At 53.2% G+C, this 19,574-nt stretch overlaps 2 protein-coding genes across 3 annotated transcripts; one reads left to right on the top strand and one right to left on the bottom strand.

The window, feature by feature from the left end:
• Nucleotides 1-555: 555 nt before the first annotated feature.
• On the bottom strand, nt 556-7,448 carry ACTMAP (actin maturation protease). Of its 2 annotated transcripts, XM_060000684.1 has the most exons (6): nt 6,449-7,448; nt 3,795-3,863; nt 3,148-3,272; nt 2,652-2,781; nt 2,487-2,557; nt 556-1,685 (listed from the first exon to the last, which is right to left on the bottom strand). In XM_060000684.1, exons 1-6 carry the CDS (start codon nt 6,766-6,768, stop codon nt 1,348-1,350), a joined length of 1,053 nt encoding a protein of 350 aa, XP_059856667.1. In that variant the 5' UTR covers nt 6,769-7,448; the 3' UTR covers nt 556-1,347. The 2 variants fall into 2 exon arrangements, with proteins under 2 accessions (XP_059856667.1, XP_059856668.1); XM_060000685.1 differs by lacking the exon at nt 2,652-2,781 and having other exon boundaries at nt 1,548-1,685; nt 2,487-2,563.
• A 381-nt stretch (nt 7,449-7,829) lies between these two features.
• SNRPA (small nuclear ribonucleoprotein polypeptide A) lies at nt 7,830-18,712 on the top strand. The gene is made up of 7 exons (XM_060000665.1): nt 7,830-7,898; nt 8,345-8,439; nt 11,241-11,413; nt 13,640-13,819; nt 16,024-16,197; nt 16,642-16,730; nt 18,324-18,712. The coding sequence occupies exons 2-7, from the start codon at nt 8,367-8,369 to the stop codon at nt 18,481-18,483; spliced, it is 849 nt and encodes a 282-aa protein (XP_059856648.1). The 5' UTR covers nt 7,830-7,898; nt 8,345-8,366; the 3' UTR covers nt 18,484-18,712.
• Nucleotides 18,713-19,574: the final 862 nt, after the last annotated feature.

Here is a 19,574-nt window from a genome sequence, read left to right as displayed (position 1 = left end):
CCTTTGTCTTTTGCATCTGGGGTCTGTGGGCTCAAAGCTCGTAATTGGAGCAGTAGCGCTGGGTGGGGTGATGGGATAGTGATTGGTCTGGGGTAGAGGCAGGCTCAGAGTGGGCGGGTTCATTCATCCGCTTCACCGAGTTGCTACTCTTGTGCCTGGCTGTGTGCAGGGGACACAGGAGTGACCAAGACAACTCCAAGCCCTGTCCTCCAGGGCTCCCAGGACAGTGCACCAGATATAGTGCCACCCAGGGTGGCATGGGGGACACAGCAGTGACCAAGACAGATCTGTTCCTCCCCTTTCGGAATGGATGCAATAGGTATTCGTTAAATGCTCTCTCTCGTTCCCCGTCCCCCCTCCCCCATCTGCCTGGTTTGAATCCCGGCCCTGCCGCTTGCCAGCCATGTGACCTTAGGCAGTGACTGCGCTTCTTCAGGCCTCAGTCTCTCCGTCTGTCAAACAGAGAGGATCTAGTACCTTCCTTACAGGGTTGGAGGATTTGATGAGTTAACGGGGGTAAAGGGGTTGCCACAAATAACTAGTCTTAGAGGCTTTTGCTTTTGTTTTTAAATCAGAACACACAGGTGGAGGAGGTGCTCAGCCAGAGGGAGTCTTCCCAGAGGAAGTGACAAGGAGCCAGGGTAGAGCAGTTCCAGAACTGTCTGTGGCACAGGGCTGGGGGGTGGGGGAGACAGGACACCTAGGCACCTGAGAGGCCACTATGCCTGGCTGGTGGCAGAAAGCGTGAGGAAGAACAGCCTGGGGTAAGGGAGGTGACCTGGGGCGGGGTGAGTTTAGTCCCTGCCCTGCAAGAAGTATGCCGCGCTGCGCTGCGTGGCATGCAGGGTCTCAAGTTCCCCCCGACCAGGGATCGAACTGTACCCCCTGCGGTGGAAGCCAGGGAAGTCCCTGGTTTGCGTTTTAAAAGGCTTCCCTGGCTCCACATGGACAGACACTGGGAAGCAGCAAGGGGTCCAGAGAGACGGCGGGCAGCAGCCAGAAACAGGTGGCTGCAACACCGAGGTGGGGTGGACAAGCCCTGGGGTCTGAGCGGTTGCCGGTCTCTCCCTTGCAGAGAAGGAGCTTGTCTGTGGGGCTCCTGGCTATAACCCCAGCCCAGAGTAGGTGCTCAATACTGGGGGACGGGCTTGGGGGAGCTGAGGCCCAGGATTGGGACTGGATGGAGTCGGGGGGGACCCTGCATGAAAGATCTCTGGTTGGAGGTCCTCAGAGATCCAGCCCAGGCCCCCAGGCTGTCGTACAGAGGAGAAGATGGGGCACTCTGTGAATGGTAACACAGCTGAGCTGTGGCTGCGCCCCGTCACTCCGGCTCGGGGCTGCAGCAGGCTAGTGGCCGGAGTCCTGTGGTCGGAGGAGCAGGGCCTGGCCGCAGAGGCCGGCCCGCACCCCACCGACGGGCACCACGTACTCCCGGCCATCGGCGGCCCGAGAGGGCGAGAAGTCCGTCAGCTGCAGGTTGCTGTCCCGGACTTGGTCGTAGTCCCACAGCTGGTAGTGCCAACTCTTGCCCTGCTTGGCGAGAAGGTAGACGGCTCCTGGGGAGCCTTCCTCTGGCAGGGATGGTGGCTGGCGGGGCGTGCCGGGTGCTGGGTGGAACAGGCCTGGCAGCTCAGGGTCCTCCTCGTAGCCGAGGCTGGGCATACCCTGCACACCCAGCAGGACCCCTGGGAGGAGAGAGGGAGGCTGTGAGTGGGAGCTGAGCCCTGACGAGGGGCGGGGGCTCCCTGAGTCCCACCACAGCCCTCCAGGGTAGGTGCTACCTCCATCCCCACACTGTCAGAGAGGTCAGCACGGGCCAGCAGGCAGACAGCTGGGCTGGGATTTAGACCCATGGTGTTGGGCTCTAGAGCTGCAGGCATTTTAAGTCCGGCCTCCAACAGCCTGTCAGCACAGGGAGGTGCCGAGGCGGCACTGAACAGTGCAAACATCGTCAGCTAGTTGTCACCAGCTGTCCGGAAGAGCACTGCTCAGAGAGGCACGCACACAAGGGAGCCTCCGTCCAGGCCACCTGACGTGCAACTCTGGCCTCTCAGGCAGGTGCAAAGACGAGGATGCTGACTGTAGCTAACACTTACCAAGACACGTAACATACCAGGCACCATTCACAGAGTTACGTCCTCTGCCTAAGATGTGGGCGCTACTTTTGCCTTGATCTCCAGATATAGGGCAATGGAGGCCCAGAGTCACAGAGCCTGGAAGTGGCTGGACCAAGTCTGCAGCCCAGACTGTCTGATCCTTGTCTGCGCTCTGAGTTTCTGTTTGTGGAAAACCCTGATTGGCGGACACTGAAGTACCTGTTGCTGGCCAGGTCCCTGCTAAGTACCCTGTAGGGACAGGGATGGCCCAATCCTGGTTCCTGCCTTGGGTAGTGGGGAGGTGCCAGTGCAAGGGTAAGAATGTGAGGAGGGGAGACGGGGCTGGGGAGATCCAGGGTGAGGGCACAGGGCATGGGAGGGGGGACCCACCTGCACTCACTGCCCAGTGGGCCTTGTGGCCCTTCCTCTGACACGGCTCGTGGTTGAAGTCCTCGTCATACCTGGCACTGGGGTTAAGGCCAAAGCTGTGGTGTGGCTGTGGGACCCACCCGTCTCCACCCCTGCCCTGCTGCTCCCTTCCTGACCCTGGGATACGGGATAAGCAGGGGATGTCCGGCGACAAGGTGCTGCAGGACGTGGTCTCTGTTGGGACCACCCAGGCCGCCGTAGAGCACCTCTGCCTGGCAGCCCAGTGCCTCTTGGGCCAGCCTGCCCATGTCAGTCACTGCAGGGACAGAGCAGACACAGAAAGAGCGATCGCTGTGTGCCTGGCACCATGCCAAAGGCTTTCGGGAATCAACACCTATAACTTTCGCCTTGACCATCACCTCTTTGAACAAATGCAGAAAATGAGGGACAGAGAGGGTCAGCTGCTTGTCCATGGCCACACAGTAGAAAATGGCAGAGCTGGGATGGAAACCCCAGGTGGCCTGGCTCCAGAGTCCACCCTGTGACACTCTGCTCTACTGTGGGAGGACAAGGGCCCAAAGAATGGAACAAAGCCCCCTTATGTGCCCGGTGTGTCCTAGCCAAGCTCTCCAGTCCCCTCCTGCAGAACACCTGGCTTGAATCCCTTCCACACCCAACCTACCTGAGAACATCTCCCCCTGGGCCGTGTAACCTCTCTCCATGGCCACCTGCACCAGTCTCTCCAGGGGGGTGCCGCTGAGGGGTGCCAGGAGAGTGCCTGCCATCCACAAGGCCACCAGCCCGCACCTGGGGAGACACAGGCCCAGCCCCCCAACCCCTAACTCGTGTCTTTCCTGGGCCCCCTCTCGCCTGGAAACTGGAGTGTGGGGAACAGGTTTGCCGCCCTAGGGGAATTCCCTTCTCCTCCCCCAGGCCAAGTGGGGAGACCTGACTCCCCCTCCTGGGACAGAGGCTGGCCAAAGCCTGAACCAGGGCTGGAGGGCTGGGGGTGTGGGTGGGAGGGTAGGGAGAGATGTCACCTGGGCTTCTAGGAGGAGCAGGTGCCAAGGTGGAGTCAGAGATAATGGACCAGGTTCGTTTGTTCACTTGCTTATTCGTTCCAACTGTTTACTGCGTGTGCACCCAGGACCCTCACGTGGTAGGTTCCCCCTCTCCCTCCCCTCCTCAGCCTCCTCCTTCTCCCCAGGCTGCCTGGCGTGAACCCACTCTTCCCACACTCCTGGGTCAATCCTCACAAAGCCTGGCGAGGGCAGAGGCTCAGAACTCACGGCCGGCCAAGGGGTTGGGGTCCCGGATTAGGGCACGTACTGAGGGCCTTCTTGGATGAGGGAGGGCAGGTCAGCACAGAAGAGGATCCACTGCAGGTCACTTCTGAAACTGAATGACAGTCGCATTCAGGTCACGCGGCAACCAGCTCCTAGGGTCCCCCCATCGAGGGCTGGCTGGGAGTGGGGTGTCAGGGATGGTGAAGGGGAGGAGCATGGGCTCAGCTGTCCTGAGGCCCGAGGGCCGCTCTTGGCTGGGTCCGACTTCCTTCATCCCTGTTGAGACTCCTCCCCTCCCCAGCCTCAGTTTCCTCATCTGCTCAGTGGGAATCATCCTTCTGCCTGCTGCTCCCTGCTCTTCCTCTCAGTTACTGAAGGGGCAAAGAGCAGATGTGCAAAAGCTTTGCAACTAGGAGCCAGAGGGATTAAATTATTAGAAGGGGTGTCTCTACACCATGGATGAAAAAATTAATCGATAGTCAATCTAAGAAAGAAAGAGAAAATTTTATTCGAGCCAACCTGAGGGTTATAACCTGGGAGAGTCTCTCAGAATGCTCTGAGGACTGTTCCGCCTGTGAGAGATCAAAACACAGTTATATATGTTTTTTTGAGACAAAGGGTTGGTTATATGTCAAATGACATATTATTGACAGTTTACTCAATCCAGATCTACAAGTACAAAGCAAGTTATGGGTCATGGGTCATTGCGATCCCTTAACAAAGTTAAGAAGGAAAGCCGTCTCCTAAGGAGTTGTGACCCTTGATGAGATCAAGAAGAAATGTTATCCCCTAAGGAGGTCTGGTTAATGCAAACGCACAATACACGCTAAATGGGAGGGAGGAGGCCCCAGTGGGCAAAGAAAAATTTCATGTTTAAAATTCTCTTGTCTTGCCATAAAATATGAATTTTATTTTATCAATACCCAAACTCTGAATGTTTTTCCCCTCTCAAACCTGTTTTTCAGGCAGTTAGATAAGGTGGGAATCCCTTCCACTCAGCCTTGAGCAAAACCAGGTAACAACTGCTCCAGGCCTAAGACATCACCTTGATAGACTCCTCACAGGCTTCACCAGCCCCATTCTTGGGGAGGCCACTCAGAATATTTTGGTGATCCCAGCCCCTCCCCCCTCTCCCCCACCAGGGCTCAGGAGGTGCCGGGCAATGTGCTTATATTTCTATCCCAAAGCCAGTGAAAGAGTAAGGTTGAGGGGGGCAACTTCCTGATGAAAGGAGATGATTATCCGCACAGTGGTTCAAAGCAGGGAGCCCCAGTGCCATGCCCCACCGTGGCTAAGTGACTTCACCTCTATGAGCCTCAGTTTCCTCATGTGGAAAATGGGATAATAATAGTTCCTATCTTGCAGGGGGAGGGATAAATTAGGAGTCTGGAATTAACAGGTGCACACTACTGTCTATAAAATAAGATCTACTGGACAACAAGGATCTACTGTATAGCACAGGGAACTATATAGTCAATATTTTGTAATAACCTATGAGGGAAAAGAATCTGAAAAAGAATATATACAGACGTATATATGTATGTTTTTACATATATATATATATCTGAATCACTGTGCTGTACACCTGAAACTAACATGACATTGTAAATCGATTATACTTCAATTAAAAAAAAAACAGTTCCTGTCTCATGGAATTGCTGAGGTTAAATTAATAAGTAAAAACGCTTAGAACAGCACCTGGCATACAACAGGTAGTTGTTACTTGCATTAAATTTGCCTCATTATGGGGGAATTCCCCAGCGGTCCAGTGGTTAGGACTCTGCACTTCCATTGCAAGGGGCACGGGTTCAATCTCTGGTCAGGGAATTAAGATCCTGCAAGCTGTGCAGCACAGCCAAAACAAAAAACAAAAAATTTGCCTCACTATGGTTGGGGCGTTTAGTGCAGATTATAAACTTGTCTAGAGAGCTGGAAGTTTCTTCGGTGAGTCTGGGCAGGTCACTTGTCTCTCTTCCCTTCAGCCCTGGCCCAAGTCTAGCCCCCTCCCCTCCTGCCTGATCTCCTGGTGCTCCAGCTTCCTCCTGGGCCCCAAGACTCCAATCTCACCACTCTACTCCTCGAAGGCAGTCTCTCTCCCTCCCTGGAAGGGCACAGATCCATTCCACAGCTCCCCAGCGCCCTCAGGACAGTCCACCTTCCTTCACACGCCTGCCCCCCCATGCCCTGTGTGGTCTGCTCCTGCCCACCTGGGAAACCCCACATGTGCCACCTCCTCTGTCCCAATAAAGAAATATTTGCAGGTCCTTGAAAAGAACATCTTTTCATGTCACTCTGGGCCTGGGCACAAGCTGTTTACTCTCCTCATCACGTGCCCTGGCATAACTTGCTCCACAGCACGCAGGGATCCCCTCCTTCAGGCAGGCCCCACTGACCCACCAGCCTCGGTCGGGCACTCCCTCTGGGCTCCCTCCTCACGGCTCTGACCACTCTGGGCTGTCACTGGTGGAGGGAGGGATCTGTCTCTCCCACTGGACGACGTGCTCTTGTGAGGGCAGCTTTCCTCATTGCTGAAGACACACCGCCACTGAAGAGGTCTAAGGAAGGGGGCTGAGGCAGTCAGACTGTTTGACCTTGAGGAAATGGGAAACCCCAAGAGGAGATGGCAGCAGTGATCTGGGGACAAGTGGTTGGGTGAGACCCTGGGTGGGTGGGTGGGAAGGGGCATGGGGACCCTACCGGTTCTTGCGCAGCTTCAGGAGCCTCTTCACGTCCTCTCTGCTCCTGGGGACTGGGCCGGCCCTCTCCAAGGCCTCCTTCAGGAGCTGGCTCTTCTCCAAGCCGAAGACGTGAGGGGGAGAAAACCTGGTGGTAGGGGGTGGAGGCGGCAGTGGGGGCGGTGGGGGAATAGGGGTCTGGAGACTTGAGGGAGAGGGTGGAAAAGCTAATTCCGGGAGGTTTGGGGGTAGGGGAGGAGGTGGAATTATGGGGGCCTGGGATGCAGGGGTTTGAGGAGGAGGAATTGGTGGCTCTAAAGAAGGAGAGCATGGAGAAATCATTTTGGGGTCTGTGACTTGGGTTGGAAGATGGAGAATGAGAGAGGGAAGGATCCTCCAAACTGTGCTGGTCGCAGGGTTGGAGATTTTGAAGGTTTTAGAACTGAGTTCCAGATTTTGGGGCCTGAGCAGTGGGACTGAAAACACCAGGGCTAAAATCTGGAACCTTGGGAGCTGGGATTGAGGCTGACTTAAACCACAAGGAATCTGAGGGTTAACGGGGTCCTTTAATGTGCAACCAGATTTGTGGTATAAGTTGGGATGCAGGGCTCAAGGAGTGACACTTAGTAGGAGTTAACTTCTTATCCCTGGTTAGAATTGGAAACCTGGTGTTCAATTTCAGGACATGAAAGCGCAGACCTGGGACGAGGCACCAAACGCGTCGGATTTACGGCCCCAGTGCTAAAGACTTGGGGAATTTAGAATAGATCGCCCCTTCGCATCCCAGACCCGAGTTTGGAACCTTAGAGCTGACCTTTGAGTCAGAGGTCAAGAGGTCAAAAGGACACCTGGGCAGGGAAAACAGCCTAGTTGTGGAGAAAGTCCTGAAATCAGAGCGCAACAGGAAGAGTCTTGTGGGTAGGGGAAGGCTCATAGATCGGAGGTCGTGGGGAGCCGCGATGCCGCTGGGATAGGGTACGGATTCGGGAAGTAAGACGCGCCTCCCCTTCCAGCAAAATGGCGGCCGCAGCGCACAACCGCTCCCAAACCCGGAGGTAAAACTCACAACTCGTGTCCGCCCCTTTAACAATCACGTGACAGAAAACGCGTAGCAGCTGGGGAGAGGTGGGGCTTCCTAAGAAAGGCCTCCGAAGAGACGGCCGCAAGAACCGCGTTCCGATTGGCAAGAAGCACGAAGAGGGGGCGCGGCCTTCACTGATTGGTCCGTAGCCCCGTGTGCCGCAAAAGGAGGAGGGCTTGCAGGCGGTGGGCGGAGTTTTCCTGCCGAGGCGGGAACCCAAGTGTCGTTTTGATTGGCAAAATCTTGACCCAGGACTCTGATTGGCCAAGCTACCAGGTTTCCGCGCAGGGATTGGCTTGTAGAAAAACAAAGGCGGGACCAGGAGAGGAAGTTTTGTGGTCGGCGCTCAGCAACGTAGCAGAAGCCACTTGCGGGAGGTGAGAATCTTTCGGTGAGTATCCTTGGGCGCAGGCGGCCATGGGCGCCTGGCGGGTGGAGGGCTTGGCGCCCGGGTCTTCCCGCGCCTCGTGTTGGGGAATTCTTTTCCTGTTGCTCGAGGCCAGGGCTCTACAAAGTCGTCCCTCCCTCCTTAACTGCCTCTACATCCGGGCTTTTTCTCCTGGACCGCCTTTGAGGTCGTGGGCCAGTGGGAATCGCCACCTAGGACACTCGCGTAGAGCATCCTGGGACTCGTAGTAAACCTCACGAGATTTCCCTCACCACGCGGGGAAGAGAAGCGGTGTCCTGTGTTTGCTTTGTTTTCCGAGCTGTTCTTCCCTCTTCCCGTCTCTCTCCTTTACCTGACTTCCTCTTGAAAGGAAGATCCCTAAACAGCCCGCGTTGGGACGAAGGATTTGCAGAAACCCAGGGCTGAGTGGGACTTTTTAATTCTTTCAGCCCTACCTCAGCAACTCACTCCATGGCAGTTCCCGAGACCCGCCCCAACCACACTATTTATATCAACAATCTCAACGAGAAGATCAAGAAGGATGGTGAGTTCTTGGGATAGTCCGGACTCCAGGCTATCCCGCAAGAGCCGGCTCCCTCTTCTGTCCCCAGCATCCATGTCTCTTCCTCAGCCTTGTCCACTCAAACTGTTAGAGTTAACCCCTCGGCCTTTGCACATGCTGCTTCCTCTGCCTTTAACATTTCCTCAGTTCATCTTACGCTCTGCCCATTAACCTGGTCACTTACTCGTGCTTCAAGGTTTCACCTCACAGGACCTCCTCCAGGATGCCTTCCCCCTCCCTTTTGCACCCACGTGCCTGCCTCTGACTTCCTATAACCCTGGACATCCCCCTTCAAGCCTTGATTGTTCTGGGCTGTCATGGGACTGTCCCTTTCCTGGCCTGTGAGTTACAGGAGGGTAAGAACTGCAACTGTCTTGGTCAGTGATTAGCCCACAATGAAATGTTTCATTTCAAAATGAAAATGAAATGAACAATAATGATGGCTAACACTCGGTACCAGGTGCTGACGTAAATACAAATCTTGGTTACTTTTAACTTTCACAGCAACCCTGCAGGAAGGACCTATTCTTCCCATTTCTCGGATTAGGAAACTGAGACTCAGGGGTGATATGATTTGCCCAGGGTCACACAGCACTGAAAAGTGGTTGACGCCACCAGTATGGAATTCTGCTTAAGAACTCAATTCTTGACATCAGACATACTTTTCCATTTTCTTGAGCAAGCTACCACTTTTTGTTGACACTGATTTTCTATATAGGAAGACTGGGCAAAGTCATATCTTCTCTGTGTGGGTGTTATGGGGATTATATTAGATAAACTTCCATTCAGCTTCTTTTTATGGTGCTCAGCGGTTAGTAAGTGTTGGATAAGTGTTAGCTCTTATTATTGCCTCAAGAAAATTATTAGGAGAACCAAAGGAGCTCGCTGGGATTAAGTTTGACGTTACCAATAAAGTTGCTGTTGAAGGTGATAAAACGAGCCCCGTAAATCCCTCATATACTTTTAGAACGTTGTGCCCAGCCAGTGCTTTGTGGAGCTGGGGACACACTGGTGACTGAGACAGTCCTGGTCCTAGCTTCATGGAGCCACAGTCCAATAAGGATGACAGACCTGCTACCAGACAGTGATATCCCAGAGTAGCTAGGGCCATGATTGGGGAAGCACAGGCAGAGTTGTCAGGGTTGAGATGGGGCACCTAGAAAGAGGTATTCATTCAGTTTCATAGAAAAGGAGACATTTTGGAAAAGCCTGACAGGTAGAAGAAGCAGTATTTATGTTATTATTTATGTTATGATGTGGGGGAAGAGAGTTCTTAACCTGGACCAGCACATGCAAATATCCAGGGGCAAAAGAGAGCCCAGGGCATTCTGGGAACTACATGTACTATAGTTTTGTGTGTCTGAGACTTAGAGGCCTATGACTCATGGAGAACGGTGCACTCTGGCTCATGGGGCCTTGTGGGCTGGGTGAGGTGTTGGACTTTGTCCTGAGGGCTTTGGGGAGCCAGGCAAGGGATGCAATTAATTGTGAAAGATCTTTCCAGCTGTGGAGGGTGAACTTGAGGGGGCAAGAAAGGAGACTGGGGAGAGGCCCAGAGTCCAGCGGAATGACTAAAGCCCAAACTGGGTTCATGGGGATGGGGAGTGGAGACAAAGCCCAGAAATGTCATCAGAATTTTTGGCTATTTGCTTCCCGCTTTGCCCTGCCCCGCCTTTTCTTTCCTCTCCTCTATTTCTTTGACCAAACATCTTAAGCTCAGATACCTTCTTTGCATAAGACTGGTACCCTTTTCTTGCTGTCAGGTGTGGCAGTTTGCTAGTGAGATATGGTGGTACTGGGTTCGGATGGGCTTGGTTCCTTGTCCCTGTCCTGGTCCTGGCTCTTCAGGGTCTTCCCAGCACCCTTGGGACACTCCTCCTGGGCCAGTGACAGATCCTCTGAGAGCTTCTATCCATGTTAGTAAAATTGAGACAGTTATAACTGCTGCTTCATGGAGTAGTTGTAAGAATTTAGTGAAGTTATTTCCATAAATCATTTAATGGTACCTTTATTCATGCAAATGCTTTTGGAGGTTTGTGTGCTGGTGACCATACTGCTCATGGGGATAAGGTGATAAATAAGAAGGCTTGTAGCTCTTCAGAAGGAGAGCTAAACAACAAGTAAACAAACATGATGTCAAGAGGTGGGAAATGCCATGAAGGAAGAGCAGGTAGGGTCCCAGGAGTGGGGGAGAGTGACATGAGAGGGCACTTACTCACACAGGGTGGTCAGGGAGTGCCTCAGGTGGCAGCATATCTGCTGAGCCCTGGTTGAATGGAAGGAGGCCATACACATCAGAAGGATGCTCCTAGTAGAGGGAGCAGCCAGTGCAAAGGTCCTGAGGCAGAGTTGCTGTGATGGGCCTGAGAAAGGGCAGGAAAGCCAGTGTGGCTGGAGCTACAGGAGTGAAGGTGGAGTGTGGGGAGAGATGAGGTGGTAGAAGTCAGCCTGGGCCACATCAGGGGCGTGTGTCAAGGTGCTGGAGACAATGAGAAGAAGTGCTCGCATTTATCGAGCGTTTACCGTGTGTCCTGTGTATGTGTGACTCACGTTCCTCGTACAGCGACGTTGTGGGGTAGGTACTGTTACTGTCGATCTCTTCCAGAGGAGTGCACGCGACCACTTGAGGTTCTAGGCTGCTGCTGGTATTGCTCTGTACTCGTTGTCAGTGGACTGATGGTTTCCCTCCTGGGCTGCGTCTTCTCTGCAAAGGGGAGCTCGAGACGCAGGACATGATACCAAGGCCTCCAGTCACCTATGGGTCTTTCCTCCCCCCACCGCAGAGCTGAAGAAGTCCCTGTACGCTATCTTCTCCCAGTTTGGCCAGATCCTGGATATCCTGGTATCACGAAGCCTGAAGATGAGGGGCCAGGCCTTTGTCATCTTCAAGGAGGTCAGCAGCGCCACCAATGCCCTGCGCTCCATGCAGGGTTTCCCCTTCTACGACAAGCCCATGGTGAGCACTGGGTGTGGAGGGTGTGGGTGTATGCCCGTGCAAGGCTGTTGCAGGCTGGATGGGTCTGGACTTATGTCACCTGTAGTCCAGACCATTGAGGACGGGAGTTTCTCTTGCTAGTCCTCAGCATCCACTGTTCACTGCACTGGGGCTGTGGAAACACCGTGATCAAGGGAAGGCCCAGCTCTGCCCTCTCGGGCCCACAGTGCAGTTGGAGAGACACGCCTGCCTCCAGATGGCGATGACCCGGAGGGGTCGGGGCTGGGACCGGGCAAGTGCACAGAGCTGGGGGAGCTTAGGCGCGGCCTCTCACCCACTCTGGGAGTTTGCCGGGAAGCCTTTATGGATGAGTAAGACTTGGAGAAGAGTCGCTGGGGGAGGAGAGGGAGAAAGACAGTGGACTAAGGCCTGGAGATAACCAAGAGCACGTGTAGTTGAGGAAGTGAGTCAAGTTCCCTTAGCTGGAGTGAAGGGTGGGATGTGGTGGGAGGGACTGGCCTGGAGAGCCAGTCAGAAGTCAGGCTAAGGAGCTGGAGTTGGTCCTGAAAGTGGACTTGATTCCGAGGGTGCTGGGGAAGCAAGGGAAGCTTTTTGGGGACTGCCTGTGGCTGTTGGGTAGGGGGTTAGGAGGGAGATGGGGTTCCGTTGTGAAGGTGAGGCTGGGTTGGCTCCCAGGTGGTGGGGTTGGGCCAGGACCAGGGCAGGGGCCGTGGGATGGGAAGAAGTGGGTTACGGATGTTCAGGAGGCCAAGTGGGCAGCCGTGGGGACTGCCGTCCAGGAGGTGAGGAGTGGCTTAAAGTCCCTGCCCTGAACTAGAATTCCTGCCGTTATCAGTGGGAGATGTTTTTGGTTCTTCGGGCTTTTTCCTTTGTTCCTCAGTCAGTTTTCCAGTTTCACCTGATTGTAATATGCTTCCCTGAACCAGTTCCCTTGGGGAGGTGAGAGAAGTGTCAGTGCCTGCAGGTCCCAGGCAGGTCACTTCATGTGGAAGACACTGGCCCCGGGTTTAGTGGGGCCGCCTGGAGCCCTCACCTCCTGGAGTGCACTGCTTGTCATCGCCTCTGGCTATGTGAGCGCACAGTTGCCACATCTTCCGTTGCTTCTCTGGAGCGGCCAGGAATTCACTTTTGAGGACTAAAACCAGTAAATCGTTTCGTGTAGACCCTCCTCCCCTGCTTTTCTCTGAAATCATTGCTTGGACCATATGAAGCACTGAGCCACTGTGAGTTCTGTCAGTGAGTCCCGTCAACTCTACCTTCAAAACCTCTACCAAAAAAATAAAAGAAAAAAACCAAAAAGTCCCCCAACCAAACAAAACCCTCCACCTGTTCTTCTCACTCCCCCTCTGCCACCCACCTGGTCCCAGCCGCCACCCTTCTCCCTGGTTCGACACCTGGTCCTCACAGGCGACTCTCCATCCCGTGGCCACAGCGCTCCTTGGGAGTCACAAGTGAGAGCTCGTCACTCCCCTGCGTATAACACTCCATGGCTCCTGGCTTTCTCCCTCCTCATCTGTGTTGGCCTCCTTGCTTTTCCTTGAACACACCCTCCACTCCTTAGCTCTTTGATGGCTGTTCCTTTGCTAGAATGCTCTTTTCCCTAGATGTCTGCGTGGCTCCCTCCCTCCCTCTGTCTCTACACCAGTGTTTTCTCACTGAGGTCTTGCCTGGCCACACTGAAAATTTCACTTCTTCTCAACTCCTCACATCCCCTTCTCCAGTTCACTTTTTAATCTCTGTCATATCTTTCCCAGCGAACAGACTCCATGAGAGCAGGGGCTTTTGTGTGATTTGCTCATTGCTGTACCGCCAGAGCAGATACAGGTGCTCCATAAACCGCTGAATGAATGAGATTTAGCCTGGAGACTCAATTCTCGTCCTGTGTGATGGAAACCCCCCTGCACAGTGCTCCTGTCCTGACCTTGTTTCCTTCCTTCTGCCTTGGGCCTGATGCTTGGGGCTGTCCCATCTTCCCTTCAGAATCTCAGCAACCTCTGACTGGGCACTTGCTGTGTGCCAGGCACCGTTTGGAGCACTTTCACTCATGGTCTTCACGATTGTCCTTTGAAGTGGGAAATACCGCAGTCCCTATTTGACAGATGAGGACGTTGAGGCCAAGTGATTTCTGTGACATTACTCACCAAGCTCCTGGCAAGGTCTGATTGGGCATCCGGGTGGTCTGGCCCCAGACCAGTCTCCTTAACCCTTCTGCTCTCGGTTCGGCAGCGCATCCAGTACGCCAAGACTGACTCGGATATCATTGCCAAGATGAAGGGCACCTTTGTGGAGCGGGACCGCAAGCGGGAGAAGAGGAAGCCCAAGAGCCAGGAGACCCCGGCTGCCAAGAAGGCCGTGCAGGGTGGGGCGGCCGCCCCTGTGGTGGGCGCTGTCCAGGGGCCTGTCCCGGTAAGCTGGGGCCCAGAGACATGGCCTTCTCACCACCAGGTCTTCCTCAGCCACGTGGGCTGGCTTGGGGGTGGGGTGGGGAGGGGTCTCCCCTTGTGGATTCAGACTCCCCCCTCCCATTTTTCTTAGAGAGATTGTGTGCCTGTCTCTAGGGAGGGGTTGAGCATGTGAGTGACGGTATCTCCACTTGGAAATGTCTGTGCCTGCCTGCCTGTTTCTCAGGATCTTCCTTTCTCTGTGTCTCACTGTTTTGTTTTCTCTTTCTCCTTGACCTTGATTTTGCTGTCTGTGTCTTCTAAGTCAATGTCTGTGTAGAAAATCCAGAGAAGACTACTAATCAACTGTTAGGATTAAAAAGAATTTAATTTAACAAGGTCACCAGATATAAGGTCAGTATGGAAAAAGTCAGTTTTATTTCTACACGTTGGCCACAAACAAGTAGACTTCAAATTGAAAGATAGCTCCGAGGAGTAAATTCAACAAAAAGTGTGCAAAGCCACCCACTGAAACTATAGAACATGGCTGAATGAAATTGGAGATGACCTCATCAAATGGATAGGAAGACTCACTGCTATTAAGACGTCAGTTCTCTGCAAATTAATTTAAAATTCAACACAATTCCAATCAGAATCCCAGCAGGGACTTGTGGGGACAGACAGGCTGTCTGTAAATGTCTGGAAAGGCAAAGCAAGGCAGACGAGGAGAACAAAGCTGGGGGCCTGCTATATAGTAATCAAGATGGTATGGTATTGGCATAAGGGTAGAAAGACGGACTAGTGGGGCAGAATAGAGTCCTGAAACATCCACACGTGTATGTAGTCACTCCATGTATGTCAAGGTACCACGTGCAGTCCAGTGGTAAAAGGGGTTTTTCCCCTAGTAAATGATACTGGGCCAATTGGATATCTGTAAGGGGAAAAGTTAGCCCTGCCTTAACAATGTATAAGTTACTTTGAGGTGAATCATAGACCTGAATGTGACAGCTACAACAATAAACGTTCTAGAAGAAAACAGGAAAGTGTCTACGACCTTGGTGAGGGCATGAAGAGTGGAAACATCCTGTTTTCTAAACAGGATACAGAAAGCACAAAGTATTAAAGAAAAGATGGACGAATTGGACCTACTCAGGTCTCCGAGCCTCCACGTCAGCTTTTCTGATGGGTTGTGCTCTATTGTGTCTTGTGTCGGTGATGGTGTCTGGCTTACCATCGAGCTCCGCCACTCTTACCATCTCCACTCTTCTGTGCCCAGCTTTCTGTCCACCTTTGACTGTTAGATGGGATTCCAGCTCCTGTCTCCCCTGGGTGCACACGCTCTTGGCCTTCAGGCTGTCTCCCTTCCCCTTGCCACCAGCGCTCCCACTTCTTCATGCACCTGCCTTGACCATTCCTAGCTACCTCTGCCTTCCACTGTCTGTTCTCTGGGTCTGTTTCTTTTTCCATGAAGTTTATTTTTAGAAGCAGGAGTACAGCATGCTGCTTACAGTGTTTATTTCCACCCCTTTTAGTTGATAATGTTTTTATTTTTTTTCCTAGGCTAGTTTTCTACTCATATGTCTCTAAACAAAGTTAGGCCCTTCTGGCGATTTTTTTTTTTTCCCCCTTTGGCCACGCCACATGGCATGTGGGATCTTAGCTCCCTTACCAGGGATTGAATCCATGCCCCATGCAGTGGAAGCTCACAGTCCTAACCACTGGACCACCAGGGAAGTCCCCCTGACCAATTTTTTTTTTTTTTTTTTTTTGCGGTACGCGGGCCTCTCACTGTTGTGGCCTCTCCCGTTGCGGAGCACAGGCTCCGGACGCGCAGGCTCAGCGACCATGGCTCACGGGCCCAGCCGCTCCGCGGCATGTGGGATCTTCCCGGACCGGGGCATGAACCCGTGTCCTCTGCATCAGCAGGCGGACTCTCAACCACTGCGCCACCAGGGAAGCCTCCCCTGACAGATCTTTATATGTTAAAAGAAAGGTTTTTTTGAAACTCTTTGATTTAATGTCTGCTGTGATCTTGGGTCTGTTTTGCTCCATCCGTCCCTCTTTGGGTGCCTTTTTTGCCTTTTCCAAGACTGGATCTTTCTCCCTGTGTCTCTCACACCCTGGGTTTCCTGTAACAACCTTTTCTTCTCCTGTTTCCTGTCGGCACTGAAAGCACACCTCCTCCCACCTGCTGGCGCCCCTCTCAGTCCTGCCCTTCTCTCCCTGCAGGGCATGCCACCGATGACTCAGGCGCCCCGCATCATGCACCACATGCCGGGCCAGCCTCCCTACATGCCGCCCCCCGGCATGATCCCGCCTCCGGGCCTCGCACCCGGCCAGATCCCACCAGGGGCCATGCCTCCACAGCAGCTTATGCCGGGACAGATGCCACCTGCACAGCCTGTAAGTGTCTGGTCCTCCTGGGCTCTGCTATAGTCAGAAGACGGGAATGGCAAGGGGCTGGTGGGAGCACTGTTTTAGGTTGGGTGGTCTGGGCAGGCCTCCCTGAGAAGGTGATGCTGGAGGATGAGGTCAGGTCCTGGGACAGAGAAGTTGGTGTGTTCGTTGGAGCAGCTTTGGAAGGTCACGGTGAGGCTGGAGTGGGGGTAGGCTGCACCTAGATTCATTCAGTGAACTTCTGAGCACCTGCTTATGGGTACAGCAGTGCTCTCTTGTGGCTTACAGTCTAGGGGGGGCACGACAGGCAACAACACAGGGTATGTCAGGTGCAGGACTAGAAAGAATTCAGGAAGGGGCGGGGGTGGGGTGGGGTGGGGCAGGGGCTGGAGAGCAGGAGGGCTGTAGATCCCCGACCAGACTCAATGGGCTCCCGTCGCTCTCCTGCAGCTTTCAGAAAATCCACCAAATCACATCTTGTTCCTCACAAACCTGCCTGAAGAGACCAACGAGCTCATGCTTTCCATGCTTTTCAACCAGTAAGTGGGGCCTGTGGCTGGCTGGGGGCCGGAGGGTGATGGCCAGGAGGTGGCACCATGGGGATGGATGAGCTTCACAGTTCTGCTGGTGGAGTCCCAAGCCTGCTTAGGCTGTACAGGCGGGACAACGGCTAGAGGTTAAAAGGAGGAGGGTGAAGTCGGGCCTGCAGCAGCGGGGTGTGGAGGGCAGCAGTGGCCAGGGCGGGTGGGCCGTCCTCTGCCTTCATGGGGCTGCAGTGGGGCTCCAGGCTCTGTGTCTCATCTTTGCAGTCTCTAAATTGGACATAGGCAAGTCAAACAAGAGTGAGATGTCACTGAACACTGGCTAGACTGGTAGGAGTCAGCCTGTTTAGACTGCAAGTATGGGAGGTGGGGATGCTTGACCCCGCGTGCCCTGCAGATAGGATGCAGACCACTGCGGGCGTTGTGTAGGGTAACTGGCCACCGTTTAGTCATGCTCACCTGGTGGCTTTGCTGCTTTTTTTCCCCCCACACATTTTTTTTTTAATTGGAGTATAATTGCTTTACAATGTTGTGTTAGTTTCTGCTGTACAGTGAAGTGAATCAGCTATATGTGTATATATATCCCATCCCTCTTGGACCTCCCTCCCCCCGCCATCCCACCCATCTAGGTCATCACAGAGCACTGAGCTGAGCTCCCTGTGCTATACAGCAGGTTCCCACTAGCTAGCCATTTTACACATGGTAGTGTGTTCATGTCAAACCTAATCTCCAGTTCATCCCCCCCTCCCCTGGCACCCCTGTGTTCACATGTCTGTTCTCTACGTCTGCGTTTCTCTTCCTGCCCTGCAGATAGGTTCACCTATACCGTTTTCATCTGTACCTGTTTCTAACTGTATATCCTACAGAAATTCTAACACGAGGCCCCAGGGGCTGTGGGTAGGGCATTCCTCACAGTGTGGCAGGGAGCCAGAGGCAGCCTGGGAGAAGGGAGAGGTCAAGTGCAGGTGCTCGCGACTGCACGCCACGTGGCAGCTAGAGGGAACAGGAAGAGCAGCGTGCGTGGTTCCTTATGCTAACGCCGAGGGGCAATTTTGAGAAGCTGAATAAAACAGGAAAAGAATGCCATGCATTCATATACCATGTCCACAGAACAATGCATATTTTCTAAGGATACTCATGGAGAAAGGGATAACCAGTAAACATGAGGATGGTTGCCTAATGGGGAAGGAAGTAAGGAATGAGAAGAGGGAAATGAAAGAAACAGCAGACCATGAAAGTCGGGATGGTGGTAATTTCCAGAGTGGTTATTTGTACGATTCCTTAGATTGGGAGAGGACGTGGAGGGTGGGGAGGAGGCAGTGTTCTTTGTCTTGACGGAGGTCATGGTTGCACAGGTGTTCATGTTAACAGTTTTATTTAAATGGTATGTTTCCTTTGTGCACACTTTTTTATATTAGGGTTTATCAACTTAGCATCATACATATTTGGGGCTGGATAATTCTTTGTTATTGGGGCTGTCCTCTGCATTGTGGGATGTTTAGCAACATTCCTGGCCCCTACCCCCGGGATGCCAGAAAGTTGGGGGGAGGTGCTGAGTCTGGATTCCTGAGGTCTCTGACCATCTCTCAGGTTCCCTGGCTTCAAGGAGGTCCGGCTGGTCCCAGGGCGGCACGACATCGCCTTCGTGGAGTTTGACAATGAGGTGCAGGCAGGGGCCGCACGCGACGCCCTGCAGGGTTTCAAGATCACCCAGAACAACGCCATGAAGATCTCCTTTGCCAAGAAGTAGCACCCTTTCCCCATGTCTCTGTCCCCTGTTCTGGGGCCACCCCCTCCCCCTCTTGGCTCAGCCCCCTGAAGGTAAGTCCCCCTCGGGGGCCTTCTTGGAGCCGTGTGTGAGTGAATGGTCGCCACACAGCATTGTACCCAGAGTCTGTCCCCAGACATTGCACCTGGCGCTGTTAGGCTGGAATTAAAGTGTTTTTTTTGAGGTTTGTTTTTTTCACAACCGTTTGTTGTTTTTATTTTCTTGTCCTGTGTGTTTCCCTTCCCTGCACATCAGATTATTCTGAGCGTTTGGGCCTCTCAGCACGTTGGGGATTGCAACCTTGGGAAAACCCAGAATAGTGTAGCAACATTGTCCAAACTAAAGTCACTTTTACCACTTTGGTAGATTTTTATTTTGTCTCAATCAGCATTCAGGGCAGGAAATTAAAACCCATGCTGCCAGGTACAGTTGGGCAGGTTCTGTACTGTGCAAGGATGCCACTTTTAATGGCACACCATTCACTTCGTAGACTTGTATGTTGATTCCAGTAATTTTCTAACGTGATAGATTGTTAAGAAAGAGGTTTTTCTTCATCTTTTTCTAGACAAAAATGCCTTCTGTCATAGCAAGAGTCCCACAGAAACCATTCTAGGTACTTCAGGAAGAAAGGGAAGGGAATTGGGTATTCATGAAATCGTCGGGAGGATGTTAGTGGTGGCAGTCTGGGTTGGAGACATTTGAATTCAAGATTGCAGCCCTCGATTGAGCTGCAGTCTCTAGAGTTCAGGAAGATGTCAGTGCTGCTGTTGGGAGTCCCTAAACTTCACACTTGGGAAGCTCCTGATCAGATGCTGGTACCAGGAGCGTGGCCAGTTCACACACAGCTGCTCCCCCCGCTGGCCAGGTGCCAGCCAGGAGCTTCGGGCAGATGGCTGAGCCAATCTTCCCTCCAGTGCCCCAACTGCAGGGGAGGCTGGGAAATGTGGTTCCTGGCTGGACAGTCACGTACCCAGCTGAAGCTATGGATAAGAAGGGGAGATTGAATGGGGGACCTTTCTTCACAATCTGTCATACACCTGACCTGGCAATTTTTAAATCGACTGAAGTATATT

Source organism: Delphinus delphis, chromosome 20 (assembly GCF_949987515.2).
Source record: "Delphinus delphis chromosome 20, mDelDel1.2, whole genome shotgun sequence".
NCBI lineage: Eukaryota > Metazoa > Chordata > Mammalia > Artiodactyla > Delphinidae > Delphinus > Delphinus delphis.
Note: the sequence above shows the minus strand (reverse complement) of the source record. Positions and strands in the feature narration are given on the sequence as shown.

Bases quoted from the DNA above. Each gene is read 5' to 3' on its own strand.
- ACTMAP (XM_060000684.1), bottom strand. From the start codon at position 6,768: ATGATTTCTCCATGCTCTCCTTCTTTAGAGCCACCAATTCCTCCTCCT. The intron at 3,864-6,448 runs GTAGGGTCCCCA...ACTGTCATTCAG, and splicing joins CTGAAGCTGCGCAAGAACCG to TTTCAGAAGTGACCTGCAGT. The intron at 2,782-3,147 runs GTAGGTTGGGTG...CTGTCCCTGCAG, and splicing joins CCAGGGGGAGATGTTCTCAG to TGACTGACATGGGCAGGCTG.
- SNRPA (XM_060000665.1), top strand. From the start codon at position 8,367: ATGGCAGTTCCCGAGACCCGCCCCAACCACACTATTTATATCAACAAT. The intron at 11,414-13,639 runs GTGAGCACTGGG...TCGGTTCGGCAG, and splicing joins CCTTCTACGACAAGCCCATG to CGCATCCAGTACGCCAAGAC. The intron at 16,198-16,641 runs GTAAGTGTCTGG...GCTCTCCTGCAG, and splicing joins AGATGCCACCTGCACAGCCT to CTTTCAGAAAATCCACCAAA.